Source organism: Seriola aureovittata, chromosome 7 (genome assembly GCF_021018895.1).
Source record: "Seriola aureovittata isolate HTS-2021-v1 ecotype China chromosome 7, ASM2101889v1, whole genome shotgun sequence".
Lineage (NCBI taxonomy): Eukaryota > Metazoa > Chordata > Actinopteri > Carangiformes > Carangidae > Seriola > Seriola aureovittata.
Genome location: NC_079370.1, coordinates 4,972,890 through 4,990,782, shown reverse-complemented (window position 1 = coordinate 4,990,782; position 17,893 = coordinate 4,972,890). Strand labels below are relative to the sequence as shown.

The 17,893-nt window shown below is 42.9% G+C and overlaps 1 protein-coding gene across 1 annotated transcript; it reads right to left on the bottom strand.

Annotated features, from left to right (window-relative positions):
* Positions 1-867: 867 nt before the first annotated feature.
* tp53inp1 (tumor protein p53 inducible nuclear protein 1) lies at positions 868-16,537 on the bottom strand. Its single transcript, XM_056380882.1, has 4 exons — positions 16,315-16,537; positions 11,209-11,574; positions 6,032-6,569; positions 868-5,931 (listed from the first exon to the last, which is right to left on the bottom strand). Exons 2-4 carry the CDS (start codon positions 11,333-11,335, stop codon positions 5,709-5,711), a joined length of 888 nt encoding a protein of 295 aa, XP_056236857.1. The 5' UTR covers positions 11,336-11,574; positions 16,315-16,537; the 3' UTR covers positions 868-5,708.
* Positions 16,538-17,893: the final 1,356 nt, after the last annotated feature.

Genomic DNA, 17,893 nt, shown 5'->3' with positions numbered 1-17,893 from the left:
AAAAACATTGCTGTAGATGAGACCAACCACTACCCTAAATGCATCAATAATAATAATCCAACAATGTAGAGCATGTAACAACTCTGAAAACAGCTATTAGCCTTAATTGGTGTTCTTACTTACTTTCTTTACTTTCTCCTGATAAAGTAAAGAAGTTGTAACTCTACTTTTTTTTTTTCCTAAAATTGTCGGATTAAAAAAACTGCAACCTCAGTGTTTAATTTTAAATTACACTGACATAATATTTTCTGACTCCACTGCATTGTTTTAACGGAAATAAATCCTTTATTTTCTAGTGTTGCCCTTGGCATTATGAATGTCATGAGATGTAGCTCTAGTTTCTCTGACAGTACTACTTTCAGAGGTGAAGCATTAAGACACAAACTATACTGCAGAGTAAAATTACAAGTAAAAAGTAAAAGTCCTACTAAAAATTTACTGTCAGAGTAAATATGTTAAACTGCGGAAATGTTGGGTGGTTTAATTTACCATGTAACAATGCACACCAGGTCATTATTGGTTTTTAAACTCTTAATCTGAAAGTTAACTGGTAATTTTAATGTCAGATGAATGTAGTGGAGTCAAAAGTACAATATTTTTTTCTTTACAGTAGTATATAAAGTAGCATTAACTTAAGTAGTGCAAAGTAAGTAGTCAATAATAACCATCCGTAAATGCATTAATGTGAATGTGTAAACTACAGACAAAAGGAAATAAAGGTGCACTAATGCTCCTGATTAGTTTCTTATTAAACTGAATTAGATTAAGGTTTTTATTCTTTGACTGAAGAGCCTTAAACTGGAGCTAAAACTTTCGGAAAGTGAAATGAACTCATCATTAACCTGACAAAGACAGAGACAGGAGAGCTGTGTATGAAAACATTTATTATAAGCTAATGAGAGATCACATGTATTAACTATTACAGTTCGAGAACAGATGACCCCACTTTTTAATTAGCAATATTTTTTGTTTCTGACATCAGAACAGAGAGAGTTGATCATTCATTCATCCAAAATACAAAGAAGGAGACCAGTTATGTCGATAAATAAAAAGTTAACCCTATAATTCCTACACCTTTTTTTTCTTTTTGGCAAAGTGCTGTATTATTCCAGTAAACTACACAAATAAAAGCAAAAAAAAAAAAAAAGTCTAACACTTGGTGAAAAATAAAAATGCCACAAAATATTCTTCACACTTTTGTAAAATAAACAACAGGAGAAAAGAGGTTTTGCTACATCATTCTGTCTGGTTTTGTTGAGTCATTATATAAAAGCTGTACACGGGCTGGGCGGGTGGCGGCGGCGGCGAGAGCCAACAAGCTTCCTCCGAGTGGTGCATAGTTGGTTTCTGATGTCTGTTCGTGTGTTTTTATTTATTTATTTTGTCCACACTGGACATTAAAAAAAGAATTTAAAAGAAAAAAGAGAGTTCAAGTTCTTCATTGATGCATTGTCATTACAATATTTCAACCTGGAAGGCACGTGATCCACAAATTTCAAGGCATTGAACAAAAAAAAACCAAAAAAACATTACAAATCCCTGTTAGTTTGATGATGGAGAGATGAGAAGAGAAACTGAAAATAAAGATAAAACATTAAAGGCTCCTGACAGCAGGAGGAGACAGGATCCCTTCCGTCTTTAAGTTTGTCTCTTTTTAAAAACATCGCAGTAACACAAAACAACATCGTCCACAATTGCAAAGCTCGACGAGAGAGAGAGAGAGAGAGAGAGAGAGAGAGAGAGAGAGAGAGAGAGAGAGAGAGAGAGAGAGAGAGAGAGAGAGAGAGAGACACTGGAGAAACACAGAGAAGCTTAAATACACCAGAGATTGAACCACTCCACTATCGTTTCGATTATTTACAGCGAACCATACGGACGCCTAACAAACCTTTGTTAGTGCTTTCTCATTAATGCTACCGTCCCGTCAACACGACCACAGACAAAGTGAAGTCAGGTTTTTACTGGAGATTCAGACGCCACACTGCAAACGGCCTCCACCACACGAGACTGAGTCTTTACTGAGCCCTAAAAATCACACAACACAGATACGTTTTGTGTCTTCAACAGGATGTGTTCCCCAAACTTCACCTTTAAAAATGACTTAATTTAATCTTATTGATTTCTCTGGATGTGTTTCGGTCAACAAAACTGAGAGGTTGGATCTTTGATCAAGAATCTTCTTGAACAAAATGTGAAGTTTGAGTTTGATCACCTGTTTCAAGATCATTCAAGAACACACACAAAAAATAAAAATAAAAATAAAATTCATCCTACATCTTTCAGTTTCAACGTAGGACTCAGTGGTGAAGCTCATTTCTACCAGGAAAAGAAATAAAAGATGAAGAAAAGTCAGGAATGAGTAAATCACAATGTTGAGATACCATGTATAAAATTAGAGATAATAAAGGCAAATACTGACTTTAAGAGACAAAATTTTAGATTAATATACAGTGGGATAATATCTTATATTTCTTTGTGACAACAAGTCAAAATTTATAAGGTGAAACTTTGAAATTCATTTGTATGTACTGTGTATATATAAATATATATACATGTATATTCATACAGATAGAGTCTAATGTTTGACCCTTTATGTCACAGTCATGAAAAGTTATAATTCAGACTTAAACTTTGTCTCTGTATCTCATTATTTTTGACTCCCCATGCGCATCTTTTTAAATCTATTTTTTCATTCCTAAGATTTAATCTTTTTTCTCTTCTTGACATAAATGGGCTTCCGTACTTCAGATCCAGTCCCTCTCTCCTCCTGCAGTGTGGTGACTCGGCCCGGGCTCCACTTTCCCTACAGCGGACACATCAAGCCGCGTCCGCCGTGTCAGAGCGCCGAGACCCCGAGCTGTTTACAACTCAAGTTAAACAACAACAACAACAAAAAAAACAAAACAAAAGAACATCAGTATTATAAACTAGTGAAAGGTTAAAGGTCACTGCTAATTTTTTGGTTTAAATATTTGAACAGTTTAACAAAATGTAACTAAGTTAACATGGGAAATAGAAGAGTTAAAAAGCATAAAGTACATTTCTAAAACCATGTTAGGAACATTAGAGCAAAAAAATTATTTTTATATATATATAAACAACGCAGAAGAAGACCAACAGGTTTCTCTCCATCATGATGGATTTCCAACAGTCGACTGAGTTCGTTTTCACAGTCCTGGGACCAGGATCAATTTTCTAAAAGTCAATAATTTCTCACAAACATCTTCACGAGGGAAATCTCGCGAGGACAGAGCTGGAAAAGTCTGAGAGCACGCACAAAGAATCATCAGCCGTCAAGTAAATCTGCATCTTCCTAAAGTGTAAAGGTGATTGGTTGTGACCCTGAAAAGTGGACTGCAGATTCGTTTAAGAACAAACAAAAAACTTAAAATTACAAAAAAAAAAAAAAGAAAAATAATCTTTTTCCATTTTCTTTTTTTTTTTTCCCAACCATCGTGACACTGACACAACTCTACGACCATGCAACAGATTGCACACTAACATAACCAAACATACCTAAGCAAGAAACCATAGACGCATATATACCAACTTCATACTGATATGTAATTTGTTTTTTTCTTTTCAAAAAATATTTTGGAAGTTTTTTTTTTTTTTAAATACATTTTGTTTTTTTTTTACATTTCTATTTATCTCAAAGCTACCGTTAAAACAAGGCGTTTAGTGATATTTAACCCAGTAATTTTTACCGTCTTTTTTATTTATTTTTTTTGTCCTTTTTCAAAAAAGTATTGTGAAAAGTACTGAATTACAGAGTCAGAGGCAGGTTCAGGCGGCGCCGCAGGACGACCAGCGTGGGAACATCGCGTTTAAACAACAGGGGGACGCCGCACGACTCACAACAGGTGATTTCAAGGCAGGAAATTAAAGGAAAAATCCCCCAAAAATGCTCTAAAACTATAGAAAACAGTAAGAGGTGAGGCGTTTTGCATTTGCACTTATAACTGAGGTGTGTTGTATTTAATTCTATAGACTCTATAGATGGAGGGAAGGCTCCGCTCTACGACTGCAGTGAATAATCACAAAGGAAGAAACGCACAACTGCTAAAAATCAAACGTCTGTACCTGCAGCAGAAAAGTGACTACGAGGCGAAGCAGCTGCAGGAAGTGACTCGGATTTTGTTGACTCATAAAACTCTCTGTTCTGTCTCTCAGTTTTCAGTTACTACATCCTCCGGTTTCCCAGAAGAACCTGTGAACGCAGCGTGTTCTCGCCCGGGTCGCGTTTTGACTTGAGTCACAATGTCGCCAAAAAAAAAAAATGTTGGATTTAGAGCAAAACATGAAATAATTTCAGTGTTTAATGTGAAAGAAATTCTTCAAAACAAGGATTCATGGTGTGTTTAAAGGGGTAGTGTTATTTAGTATTGCACTTCTTCACAGACTCAAACTCTTGTATTTTACAAATGTAAAATATATATTTTACAGGGACATTTCTTTTTCTGGATTAGAAAGACTTTTTTTGTTTTGCACTTGAGAGAGACAGATTTAATTCCAGACACACTGGATCCTACATTTCCCATGATGCAACAAGTGTCTTTCATGAGACCCTCCTTGCCTGACAAGCATCCTGATCCGTCACTTCCAAACAGATTTTCTGTTATAATATAATCTACGAGCTGAGATAACCCTGATGACACAAAATGACGCCATTTTATTATTTTCTCAGACGTGGACTTGTTTAATCTGCGGACTGTCCCTTTAATGGACCAAACTGCGTCTGCGTTTGCAGCTGTTAAGTTTATTTGTGTTACTGCTGAAGTAGACGACGACAGCGTCAGATTATTTGGGGGGATTTTTCCTTTAAACTTTTGTTTTCAGCTGCAGCGACTCGTTGAGTTCACGCTGCTGATGTCACAGCTTGTTTGAAATCAACAGCGCTCAGGTTGCCAGTTGCAGAAACCCGACAATAACTGGCAACTTCTCTCAAAAGCCTCAGCACGACGCTCCTGCTCTGATTAAACGGCAGCTGATCTGTTCGTGTTCAAGTGATTCAGGGTCTGAAATGTTTCCTGTTTCCCCCGACAAGTTGCCCAGGAAGTCGCCGGACGAAGCGTCGCTCTGCGATGACCTCACCTGACCGTCCCGCCGCCTTGCTGCGAACCTGCCGCCGAGTAAAGTGACCTACAGCATTGATTCTACACACGACGTTGTCCGTAAAGAACGAGAGTAAGAAGAAGAGAGAAAAAAAGAAAGAGAGGAAGAAGAGGACGTCACCGTGGCGACTTGTCCTCTCCGTGATTGGACACAAATTGGTCCAATGGGAGAGAGGATAAAACATGGACAACAGGAAGAGGAGGATGGGGGGGGGGCAGCGGCACATGATGACCATCTCTTTTGCATCCCTTCTTCTCAGCATCAATGTGAAGGAGGATGGATGGATGAAGAGGAGGAGGAAGAGGAGGTGGAGGAGGAGACATGAGCTGATAAAATGACAGCGATCACCAGTTATTTTCCCTATTTCACCGTCCAATCAGAGAACAGATAATCAGAACAGCTCAGGTGGAGGTGGAGGCTGATGACAGAGGTTTTGTTGCTGGTGTTGATTTCTTGATACGAGAAGAAAACAGCGGCGTGTGACTGAGGGTGGCGAGGGTTCGATTCCCACACTGCTTAAAGGAACGAGGTTGATGATGATGATGATGATGATGATGATGATAATGATGATGATGACGATGGTTGCCGTGGCCTCAGAAGTTCAGGTGCCTCTGGCTGGGCTGGTGCAGGTGTCTGGTGCCGGCCTTGGGGGGGAGCAGCAGGTTGAGGCGTCGCAGGGCGTTGCGAGACAGCGGTTGGGTGCGTTGGGCGGTGTTTCCCGAGCGCTGCTGCAGGAGGCCGGCGCGGGTGGAGAGCGCCGCGGCGTAGCAGGCGGAGTGGAGGGTGGAGCGGCGCTGTACGACCGCCACCTCTGGCCTGCAGGGGGGGGGGGGGGGGGGCAAACAGTAAGGTTAGCAGACTGACAGGAAATGAACAACAAGTGTTTAAACCTGAATCGCCGCTCTGAGGATGTTACCTGTGACGGGGGCCGTCCAGCGTGCGTCTCGCCTTCTCCTTCCCACCTGAGGCTGTCGGGGGGGTGGACATGTTGGCGGACAAGAAGTCCCGGTCAAGTGAGCGTTGCAGGGGGTCGAGGGTCAGTCGGGGGGGGCTGTGGTGGGCGTACACGGACATGCTGGGGTGCTCGATCAGCAGGTTCTCCAGGGGGCTGGTCTCCAGGAGGACGGGCTGGCTGCCGCGGCCGGTGAAGCAGGGAGGGGGGGTGACGAACCAGCTCTCCTCCAGGGAGCAGGCGTCCAGGCGCAGGAACCCGCTCTCCTCCTCCTCCTCTTCATCATCATCATCCTCGTCCTCCTCAGCGCCGCCGTCCGGGTCTGTGTCGGCCGTGGAGTTGAGGGAAGTGCAGGAGGCGTAGCGGATGGGGGAACTGGCCACCGGAGAGGGGATCATCACCAGGTCTTCTTCCTCCTCCTCCTCCTCCTCTTCCTCCTCCTCCTGGTGAGCAGCGGTGCTTCCAGAGAGGCCGTCACCACACTGACTGGAGCAGGCTTCAGCTGCAGAGACACACCAGCTTTAATATGAAGCGTCAGATCACTGCAAATACAATAAACTGATCTAATCTACATCAAATTACTAATTAATTAACGACTTCAGAGCTTTAAACGCCTACGACAGTGAGTCAGAAAATAGATTTTGGATGCCGCGTCTCTGCAGAGGTGTCGACATGAATATCACACCCTTACAGAGGAGGTCAGTCATCTCAAGTTTTTCTGAGTAATCTTAGATACAAATAAAGTTTGATTGATTGATTGATTGAACTGAAATCAAATTAACTCCAGGCATTGATTCCTTTAGAACAGAAGGTTCAGCGCTGCTAAAAGCAGACCGGAGCTGAACTCATCAGTGTATCTTTAACACAGTGTGTTTTTGCTGTTGACTGTTTTAATGACATCACACATGTAGAAGAGGATTAGCAACAGCTCTGAACTGCCTGTGCAACACGTTCATTTCACGCCTGGTTTTGAAACGATCTTAAATTGCATCTTCCCTGTTTGACAAATAAATCATCTAGTTGAGTTACACAGTGTGACGCGTGCATCTCGCCAGCAGGGGGAACTGTGGCCCGTGTCTGTGCAGCACTCACATGTAAACAATCATGTTCTTGATGCAGAGCAGCCACAGAGCTGCAGCAGCTCAGCATCACATGTCCGACTGAAACCGCAGCCTGCACACATGTTTTATGTTTGTGTGTGTGTGTGTGTGCAAAACACGCCCGACCAGAGCAGCCTAATCTGCTCACCGCCGCCTGAGCCTTCCCTCTGCTCTGTTGCAGAAACAGCCGCTGCTCGTTATTCTCTAACACATCAATCATCACTGTGACAACGTGCCAGCATCCTGCACCAACTGCTGCACATCCAACACGCTGCTGTTTGCAAAAAAAATACAAACAAACCAGGAGGCCGGAGCCAGAGAGCTGCGTGTCTGGGCTCTTGTTTTGATCCGACACCAGCTTCTAATGATTCACAGAGATGCAGGAAGTTAAAGGAGGAAAAGCAACATGATCTCAGGCTGGCGGACTGGAGGCTAAAAATAAACGGCGTGTCCACTGAGCAGACGTCTCTGTTTGATTTCGGTTCTGTTTAAGGAGCAGCTATTTTCTCCATCCTGTAAATGATAACTCACTTTTATTGGTCGGACCCTGCACTCTTTCATCCAAGCAGACAGCTGGAGGAGTGAAGTAACAAGGTTAGCATCATTAAGTTATCTCCCCTGACCCCCGTGCCCTCACTGTTTACTGTACGCATGCAGCTCTGTATGTTGAGACGGTTTGGAGTTCACTTCCACACGTGAGACGTGACTCTGACTCCCAGGAGTTCACAGAGGAATCCTTGTTTACCCACAACAGGCCTGAGAAGCTGCAGAGCGCTGACTCAGCGCCCAGCAGCTGATCTGCTCACTTTATCCTCTCAGCTGGAGGACGGCCCTCGCTGTCCGAGGCCGTCAGCAGCTGATCTCTTCCTGCGGGAGTCTGCAGAGCGAGAGGAGGTTCAGGTTCACGGTGTCAGCCTGAACAACACAATCTCTGTACCACAGGAGTGAAGCGGTGTTGTTAGTGAGGAGCGGCAGTGTTTCGGAGACTCTCTTTTGCAGGGCGTGTGTCGGGTTAACGAGGCCGGTGTGGATTATGAACGAACCACCCGACCTCTGTCTCCTCTACGAACCACAGAGTCTGCAGAGTTTCAGTCCCACAAACAGCTGATTTCTTCCTTCTGCTGCTCACCTAGTTTCACAAAAACCCGCCACACACAAGCTGCAACATGAGATCATATCTTCCTGCTCAACAAATGCCACACTTTCACTACGCAACATACCCCAGAATCAGGAGGTGTAGCTGCACAGATATTTCAAACTATGACTCCATATATGATGAAATCTGGGCGGGACATGCTTCGATCACGGCGTTGTAACATGTCACATCCAAACATCTCCAGATCCTAAAAAGATATCTCCGGGTTCTTGGTGTTTTGTGGCCCGTGCATGAGCAAAAACAACCTCGCAAAGCGTCAGTCATTGCTGCAATTTTCTATCTGAATGTAAAAACACTGCACATCACTTTGTGGCTCTGAGGCCCCGGAGCAGGAACATGCATCCAGCTCTGTTTACACTACACCGGGCGGCCACATACGAGGGCACGTCGACATGTGTACAGCTGGTGTGTTGTGGCTACACATGGATGTGTGTGCAGACGTGGAGAGTATCATCTGATCTATGGGGTTTGATTTCAAAAGCTTTAATCCTCCTGTTGACATGATTCCTCAGTGCCACAAAAGACTGCGTTTATTCAATACCTCACTTTAGAGATGTGGGTTTTTTTTCTTCTTCTAACAAAGACACCAACAACAAAGTTCTCAAATGTCAAGTTCTTTCTACACAAACACAAAAAACATGTCCAATATAAAACAGAATGAAATCCAGGAACGATCTGGTCAAAGAACAAGTAAACAAGAGTGTGAATCTGAGTGGCTGCAGCCGTCGACACGGAAACTATATTAAAGTTCGAGCATCAAGGGCAAACGCTCACGACCGGTGGCTTCTTCTCAACATGAACCTAAGAAGTGAAATATCTTTGGTTTTTGGACTGAAGAGGATTAAACTAATCATTAAACTTAATATTAATTAAAATTAAAATATGAATCGAAAGAGCACAGTAATGGGGCGTAGTGGTCTAAGCTGGCGTGTAGAGGCTACAGTCCTCGCTGCAGTTGGCCCCGGTTCGAGTCCCGTATCGGACGGCCTTTGGCTGCATGTCATTCCCCCCCTCTCTCTGCCTCCCCATTTCCTGTCTCTCCACTGTCTTGTCCAATAAAGGCACAAAAGCCCCAAAAAAAGAGCACAGTAATAAGTTATGATCTGTACAGATGAACAGCGGTGGCTTCATGTATATTATGTGCATGATGTTTTGTGCAGCATTTGCTCAACGTGATATGTGTGTGTGTGACTACACTATAACATATTATCATTAACTTCAGTAAATGCTCTTTTCAAACCACAGCAGGTGGCCATATTTATTTTTGGTTAAGTCTGGTTCTGCTGTTTATAAGTGTGTTAACCTTTGTGGTGTAAAACTGGGACGTACATGTTTATAAGTTTGTAGCAGTAGCTTTTTTTTAATGCTAAGACCACTGCACATATGTGGTTTTATTTTGAAAAGGTGTTTTATTTTGGTAGATTAGACGGTTGAAGGGATGAATTCTCTTTTATATTTAAACCTTCAGATTTGAAACAAGAATCTTTATTTTCATCAGAGGAAATGCAGCCGGAGCTTTTTCCAGTCAGAACTTAACAAGACTTGACGACGGGTTTCTAAGTTTACAGTCCACCTGGGAGAAACCCAACACGGGATCCAGGTGTGTTTAGCTGCAGGGATGTTGGCGGCAGCTCCGTGCCCATACAAGTCCATCTCCACGGGGCCCAGAACGGGAACCACCGGCGTCTATTTTTACCTTCTCTGGTTCCTCGGGCGCTTTTGTTTGACCTGTTTACAGGTTGACTTCCATAAACTGCCTGATGCCACCCTGCCTCACCCCCCCTCTATCCCAGCCTGAAGTGGGTGAGTCGGCCTCCGTTCCCCCCCCCCCTCCCCCACCTGAAATATTCACACAGCTGTGGAATCCGACACGGGTCGAGTCGAGTCAAGCCCGGCGGCGGGTGAACGACGGGCCGCTCTGTGTGGAGGTGACTGCAGTGTGTGTTACTGAACCTCTCTGGGTGTCATGTCTGTTTTGACTGGGGGTGGGGGGGGGGGGTGGGGGGGTTGTTGGGTGTCGGACAGCTCTGGAAACTTGGCTCCTCTTTGACCCGCCATTAAAACAGTCTAAACTTAAACAGTTTCTTTTCCAAACGGCTCCACGGCGCTTTATTTTCTGTCCGCATATAAAAATCAACTGTTTGAAATAAATTATCTTAACTGAAGATCTGCTCACGAGCTTTTCCACTAGTCACACCTTTTTTTTTTAATCAGTGAGTGAATTTTTTTCTTCTCTTCCTTGAACAGATCAAATTTCAAAACGGCTTTTAGAAACACATTCACATGGTTTCACGCACTTCATTTTCTACTGGTTTTATTTTACTTTGAAATCTCGTTTCTTTGATTTTTTTTACCATAAACACTCAAAGATCAGACAGATTCTTTTGTGGGTTGGTTTCTTGCTCAAAGGCACTTTTGTGGCACTGATGCAAACAGCTGGATCTTAACTGCCAAAGTGCGTATTTACTTTCCACGTTCTCGTTATGTCACCACTATGTTCACTTACAGTATGTGACGTTTTATCTGCGTCACGTTCAATAGAGATAAAGGAAAACCTGCTTCTTTTTTACCAGTGAACACACCGTCGACCAGAGACGAGGAGGGATTAATTATCTGGTGTGCAGCGGAAACAATTAGATCAATAAACAGTAAATTAACCAGCAACTGTTATGTTAATTGATTAATTGATCACTCCAGGAAATGCTTTGAAACACTGACACTGTTTCCACTCACAGAAACATCTGGTCCTCAAGACAAACGAGTAAACAAGGAAGAAACAGGAAGAAAGGTGGTGGTGCGTTAAGAGCAGGTTTTACTGGTTTTAGAGTCGCCACATAAACACAGGTTCATGTGGCGACTCTTCGCCATGTTCTCCTGACACTTACCCAGGTAGTTGACCAAGATCCAGTCTTCGTCGTCCTCCTCCTCCTGCTTGCCGTCTCCAGGTCGGCTGCATCGGCTCAGCTCCTCCACGTCGTCCCCGAACAGGGCGCTGGCAAACCTCTGAAACATCCCGGGGCGTCCTGCGGGGGCGTGAGGCTGAGGGAGGGGCTGGGGGAGGAGGCACGTGGCACGGGGCGACGGCGGGGAAGCACTTTGGTCATCAGCTGCGGGGTTCGCGGCGGGAGGAAGACTCCGCAAAGGTGATAAAGTGCATCAATAAGGTGTGGTCATGGATCATCTGAGGGTCAGCAGACACGGGCTGGACATCGCTCGACGTCACGATCAAGTACAAAAGTACAAAAAAAGCCCTGAGGAGACGAGACGGAGAGAAACGAGTCGATTAATACAAACCTGAAGAAGCATCACACGACAGGTCCAACAGGTGTTTCTACAAGTAAACATTAAACATTCTGGGCCATTTTGTGCCTTTATGATTCGACAGGACAGAGAAGAGTAACAGGAAGTGGGACAGAGAGGAGGGCAGTCGTCTGCCCTCACCGCTCCACTATCGGGTCGCCAGACTGAGTCTTAATAAGCAAGTCGAGACTCAAGCCAGGTCTTTAAATGGACGCTGAACATTTTTCTTTTCAGGGCTGTAAAAAGTGTCTTTCATATAATTTGATCAAATTCTTTCAATGTATAAGAGACAAAGATAACAGTTTGTATTTGAGCTGAGATGTTTAAGGGTTTAGTGACTCCTGGTTTAAGTTAAAGGTCGGTAGCTATAATAGTTTCAGCCACCGGGGAGCAGAACGAGCTAAAAACACCTTTAAAGACACTTGTAAAGTTGTTATTTCCACCTCCAGCAGTTACAGATCAACATGATGATCCAGGTGGAGGTGTGTTTGTGTCACCTGATGAATCTCTCCCTCTCTCTTTTAGCTCTGTGTTTGGTCTCCACCAGCTCCGGAGGGAAACATCTGTCTCCTCAGCTGCTAAACGCTCTGCTATGTTCAGCAGCTGATCTCTGACTGACTGTTTGCTGCTGAGCAGGAAGAAGACAAGAGGCTTTTTGTTTTGTTTTATTTTACAGCTGTTTCTCTGAAAACATCTGCTGCGGCAGCCAAAACCAGGAGAGAGCCAGGACAGTAAAGCTGTGTCGGGACGGATAAACAATGAGCTGAAACTCACTGTGAAGCAGCTTCATCTGATAATCCTCAGCGGGTCCGTCACTACACCTTTCACCTTTAATATAATAAAAATATGGAGTCTAGCTGCCGGAGGAACTCCTGATTTAAGGCGACCTGGAACTAACACAGAGTTATCTGCAGACTTGAATCTGCAGTGTGTGGGGACTTTTTGTTTGAAAATAGAACATGGGTCAGACAGTGAATCTGAAAGCCAAGAATCTGAGCCGCCAGCCAAGTAATTATTAAGTTACCCGCAGCCTGATCAAGGCCGCAGATACTGTAAATACTGTGCACGCTCAGCGCTGCAGGACAACTCCTGCTTTGACACCAAGACTTCACTTTAAGAAAAGTCTAAAATATAAACATCATTGTGAGCAGCAGGATTTAGTTTCTTTCTTGCTAAACCCCAGAAATCATCTGGTAACTACTTATTTTTATCTTGTGAGTGTGTATTGGAAAACTCATTAAACTGCTAATGTTTTTTCTCTACGTTTTTGAGTAATCAAATAATTTTTTTATCTTTAAAATGCCAGAAAATAGTGGGAAAAAAGTGTCCACCCAATGATATTCAGTTTACTAACATGTGTGACAAAGAAAAACATCAAATCCTCACATTTCAGAAGCTCTACTAATCAATTAATTGATTAATCACAACCTAAACTATTTGATAATTAGCTTTTTTAATATTTCTATTGCATTTTAAATTAATTTTCTCAGTTTTTCATTGTTAGTTGGACAAAAACAAGAGGGGGAAGGTGCCACATTCAGCTCTGGGAACTTCTGATGGACAATTAACTGGCTAATCATAAATTAATTAATGGAAAACAACATATTTATAGATGCATTTAATCATCTGTCGCAGACCTCGTTTATAAAACAGTAGCAGTAAATGTTTACAGCTGCTGTTTCACCTGCTGAGGATCATGTCGCTCATTAAAAAGGAGCTTGACACACAAACCGACGTGCCTCAGATAAATGGTGTCACACACACACACACACACACACACACACACACACACACACACACACACACACACACACACACACACACACACAAGTTCTGAGACAAACACATATCTCCAGGCCTGGCTCATGAGCCTGTACGTGGCTGTAAAGTGAATCGCCGCCACAACTGAGGAAGAATTCATTTCCTGTCGGGCCTGATGGAGGCGAGCAGCAGCAGCTGCAGTTTCTTCAGTTATTGATCTGACGGAGGCGAGAGACGGAGATGCTGCCCAGTGCGTTTGTTTTATTCACCAGTAAATAAAGAGACGGGGGCTGGCAGCCTGCCCGCTGCTCTGACTACAGTCTTTCACACTGGGGAAGTATCAATAGACGGAATGAGAAGTGATCAGTGTCACTGTCCTACTGCAGCTGCTGTATAAAGGAGAAGGACAGGAGCGAGGGGGGGGGGCATCATTTGGCACAATGTTGTTGCATTAAAGATGCCCCCTCCCCCCTCCACCAGTACAGTTCTAAACAGAGTCCTCTCACTGTGTAGCTGCCAAAAACCAGGAGGAAAGAAGCTCGGAGTTTATAAAAAGGCTGACACTCTTCTTTTAATGGAGCAGTGGATGTTTTGTCGCCTGTTTTTACCCTGTGTTTTGGCTGTGAGGCTGCACACAGCCCTCTGATTGGTCTGACCCATAAACAGGCAGGCATGAAGCTCTGCAGACAAAACTCTGGGATAAAAAAAACACAACGCCTTCGTGTCTACTCATTTAGTAAAGATGTAAAGACAATGTCATAAAAAGGTGGAAACAGTAGAACAGTAGAGTGTTAACAAAAATAAAGATAAGTATGGTAATGTTTTATCGTTAAAAACCTAATTAGGCATTTTTAACATTATATAAATCCAAACATATTGATAGATAATACCTAGAAACAGCCTGTTCCAGACCTCTGTGCACAGTCTGACTGATGTAAACAAACCTGTAGCAACATCAGAAAACATTACAAGTTCACTGACAGATGTTGTCTAGTGTTAAATTCTTATTAAAAGACCGGTCAGCCGGTTTAGGAGTCATGGTAGATTCCAATAGTGTGTTTTTAATCTTGGCAGAGAGACCCTTTGGTTTGAATCACGGACTGTGCCTTTAACATTTAAGATAGCTGTTAAAATTACTTCGTGTAATCACCACTAGGGGGCGGACACCAATGTTTCTCCTGAATCCAAACCGGTGTGAACGCCTCAAGTTGAAATTCCAACTATCCTAATTTTTCTACCGGCACTTGAACGCGCACTCGATTCGAATCGAATGCAACGACTTCGGCGGTGGTGCGTTTAACGCCTGTCGCTGAGGCTCGTATTTCTCTAACGTTGTATTCATTACACGTAAAGAAGAAAGCAAGAAAAAATAAAAAGCGCTCTTGTTTTGTAGAACAAAAGCCAAACTCCGCCTCTGTAAACATCGAGCAGCTGTGACGGAGAGACAGACAGAAAACAGAGAGGTTTTATCTGACTGACTGTCAGTCTCAGGCTGATAATCTGCTCCACCTGTTCCTCCTCCGCTAACACCCTCCACCCACGTTACTAAATATACTAAATATTAATCTACTCTCATTATAACAATCACCAAACACGAAGTAAAGCTCATCCGGGTCTGTGTCACGGCCGATTAATGTGGTTAAACGGGTCATCGAGTCATGGCTGTGGCTTTCTGCTGAACGAAATTAATGCATTTGTTACATCATACATCCATCATTAATTCATCTGGGTGTGAAAAATGTTGTAAGAGAGGAAGGCTGCGTTTAAAGTCTTTCAATCTGGTGTAGAAACAGTTAGTAGGCTGCAGGATTAGACTACAGAGAGACAGCAGTGGAGGTCACATAATCAGGGATGTAAAGGGGGATAAAACGAGCATCACACTCGTTTTAGTTTGCAAACAGGGAATTATACACATGGTTATTTAAGCACAAGTAAAACTCAACATACATCACATTAAGTGACGTCATGCAAATTATAAACGGTGTGTCTTTGAGGCTTTTCTGTCTTTATTGACCTTGCTTGTTGTTTAGGGCAGAAAATCTATCAATTATTGCTGCTGTCGATACTTTAAGGTCATGTTGGGTGTGTGTGTGTGTGGTGTGTTAAAGGTCAGAAAATGATGGAAAATAACCATCACAATTTCCTACTGAGGTTGCATAAGATTATTCACTCTATAATATAATAACAATCTGATAAAATTATCATCTGATTAATTGATATTTGGTTTATAAAAACATCAGCAAATAGAGAAAAATGTCACTCACAAGTTCCATAGAGGAGAACCCAAAAATATTTACATTTACACTGATATAATAAAAGCAAAACCTCATTTAAGAAATGCTGGAAAGAGAGTTTAATCTATATTTTAACTGGATAAAAAGCCAGTTACCCAAATGGTTCTTAATTAAGTTTCTTCTGGACGGACTGGTCGAGTAATCGGCTAATCTTTCCATCTCTAATGTGCTTTACCAGCCAGTCTGCGGGACAAAAAAGCCAAAGTGGTCCAGTAATACTGTGGAGCCGCAGCCTGTGTGTGAGGGTTACAAAAGGGAAGGGGAGGAGGCTGTAATTCTACACCGGCAGGGCAGGACCGCAGAGCCTCCCTGTTCAACTTTTATCCCCTGGAATAATCATGAAATAATTTCTAGAATAAACCAGGAAAGTCTTCTGGTTCAGAAGAAGAAGAAGACCAAGTTTTGCGGGGCGAAAGCTGCAAACAGCCCGACGAGGACAAGCTAACAATGCTGCAGCGTAATGCGAATAAAAAACGCATCGTTGAGGTTTAATAACGCAACATAACATCTCAATAAACGTCTGTTTCTCTCTCCAAACACTGTCTCCGCTGTGATGTGGCGGGAAAATGTAGTTAGCGTTGGAATAAGAGGCACCGGAGCCGTTAACGTTCACCGAGAGGAAAACAAAGAACTCACCTGCGGTAGAAGAAGATGTAAACCGAGTTTCAAAACCGGGATTAAAATCCTTAAAACTGAGGTAGATACGTTACTTTTCGAAAAATAGAAAAACGTGAGGTTTCTTCGCGGAAGAAATAAAAATATAAAACCGTTAATTTAGGGACTGTACATCGGGGAGTCACAGTGCGGTTCAGCTTTTTTTTTTTTCCTTCAGTCCGTTTCCTCCTCGGTGCCCGACTGCTCCTTCTTTTGTTGTTGTTGTGGAGCTCCAACAGCTGATCGCAGTGACGTCGCCAGGGACAGCCTATCAGAGGGGACGGGCCTGTGAGCCGCTCGGCCAATCAGAAACGGTGATACAGGCTGTCACTAACCCACGTGACGGCCACCACCCCACCCCCTCTTTGTACCGTTAAGGGCATGACTGGGCAAAGCGCTGCGGGTTTTGGGAGCAACAGCGGGACCAGAGCGGAGCCGTTCACCCGCTAAAAACAGACGAATATTACACAAACACTCCGACTTCCGGGTCGAGCTGAAGGATTTCCTGTTTTCTAAATATCAACATTTATCTATTAATGTCAGCAGAACAACTACAGCAGCTGTAAAGTTTGCACAATAGAGTCGTAAAACACATCACAGCAGAAGACAATGAGTGAAAGTTTTAAAAACCTTTGATCACAGGTTCAGTGAGTTTTATTATGGAGGAGTTTTACATTTAACTCGTTTAATAACAGTTATGTAACAACTGTCAGCTGATGGAAAAAACACATGTTAGTGACGCCTGTGAAAGTTTTGCAAAACTTATTGATGATTTTATAAAACAGTTTTTCAGAAGTAGGCAGCCAGAAAAACATGAAACTTAAATATTTAAATGATATAAAATCATCGAAAGCTGAACTATATTTCACTTAGAGTTACAGTTACATCACAGTAACCTGCCGCAGTGTTGAAGAGAGTTCAACAATTTTACTTTGTTCCAGTTATCAATTCCCAAATAAAAGCACAACTTGTTGTTTATAAATGTCTGTTTGTGTCCAGATTAAACCAGTTAAATGTTGGTATCCACCCGACCTTCACCTGTCCATCAAAGTATCTTTTCTAAAACAACAGAAAGTGTGGACAGTTTCTTTGTGGTTGTTTTGTGTCTTTCTGTTGTTATTTTGTGTCTTTTTGTGTCTTTTTTTGGTTGTTTTGTGTCTTTTTGTTGTTGTTTTGTCTCTTTGTGGTCATTTTGTGTCTTTTTTTGGTTATTTTGTGTCTTTTTTTGGTTGTTTTGTGTCTTTCCGTTGTTTTATGGTGTCTTTTTGGTTGTTTTGTGCTCATGTGTTTCAGCAATAGTCAGATTACTGAGTGTGTAGACTCAGGTGAAAACTGCTTCCTGACCTTCAGCTGCACGGAGCTAAAACCAGATACTCGGGTCAACGAGCTCAAAAAGGGGGCCATTAGGAATCCCCCCTCCCCAGGACGACTCAGGACTTGCTGTTGTTGGATTTACTAATCATCCCCTCCTCCATCTGCGTGCCGTGACCTTTGACCTCCTAACGGCTGCTTACTCAGACCACTGCAGACTAAAGTTGCTCTTGCTGAAGGCGTCAGCTAC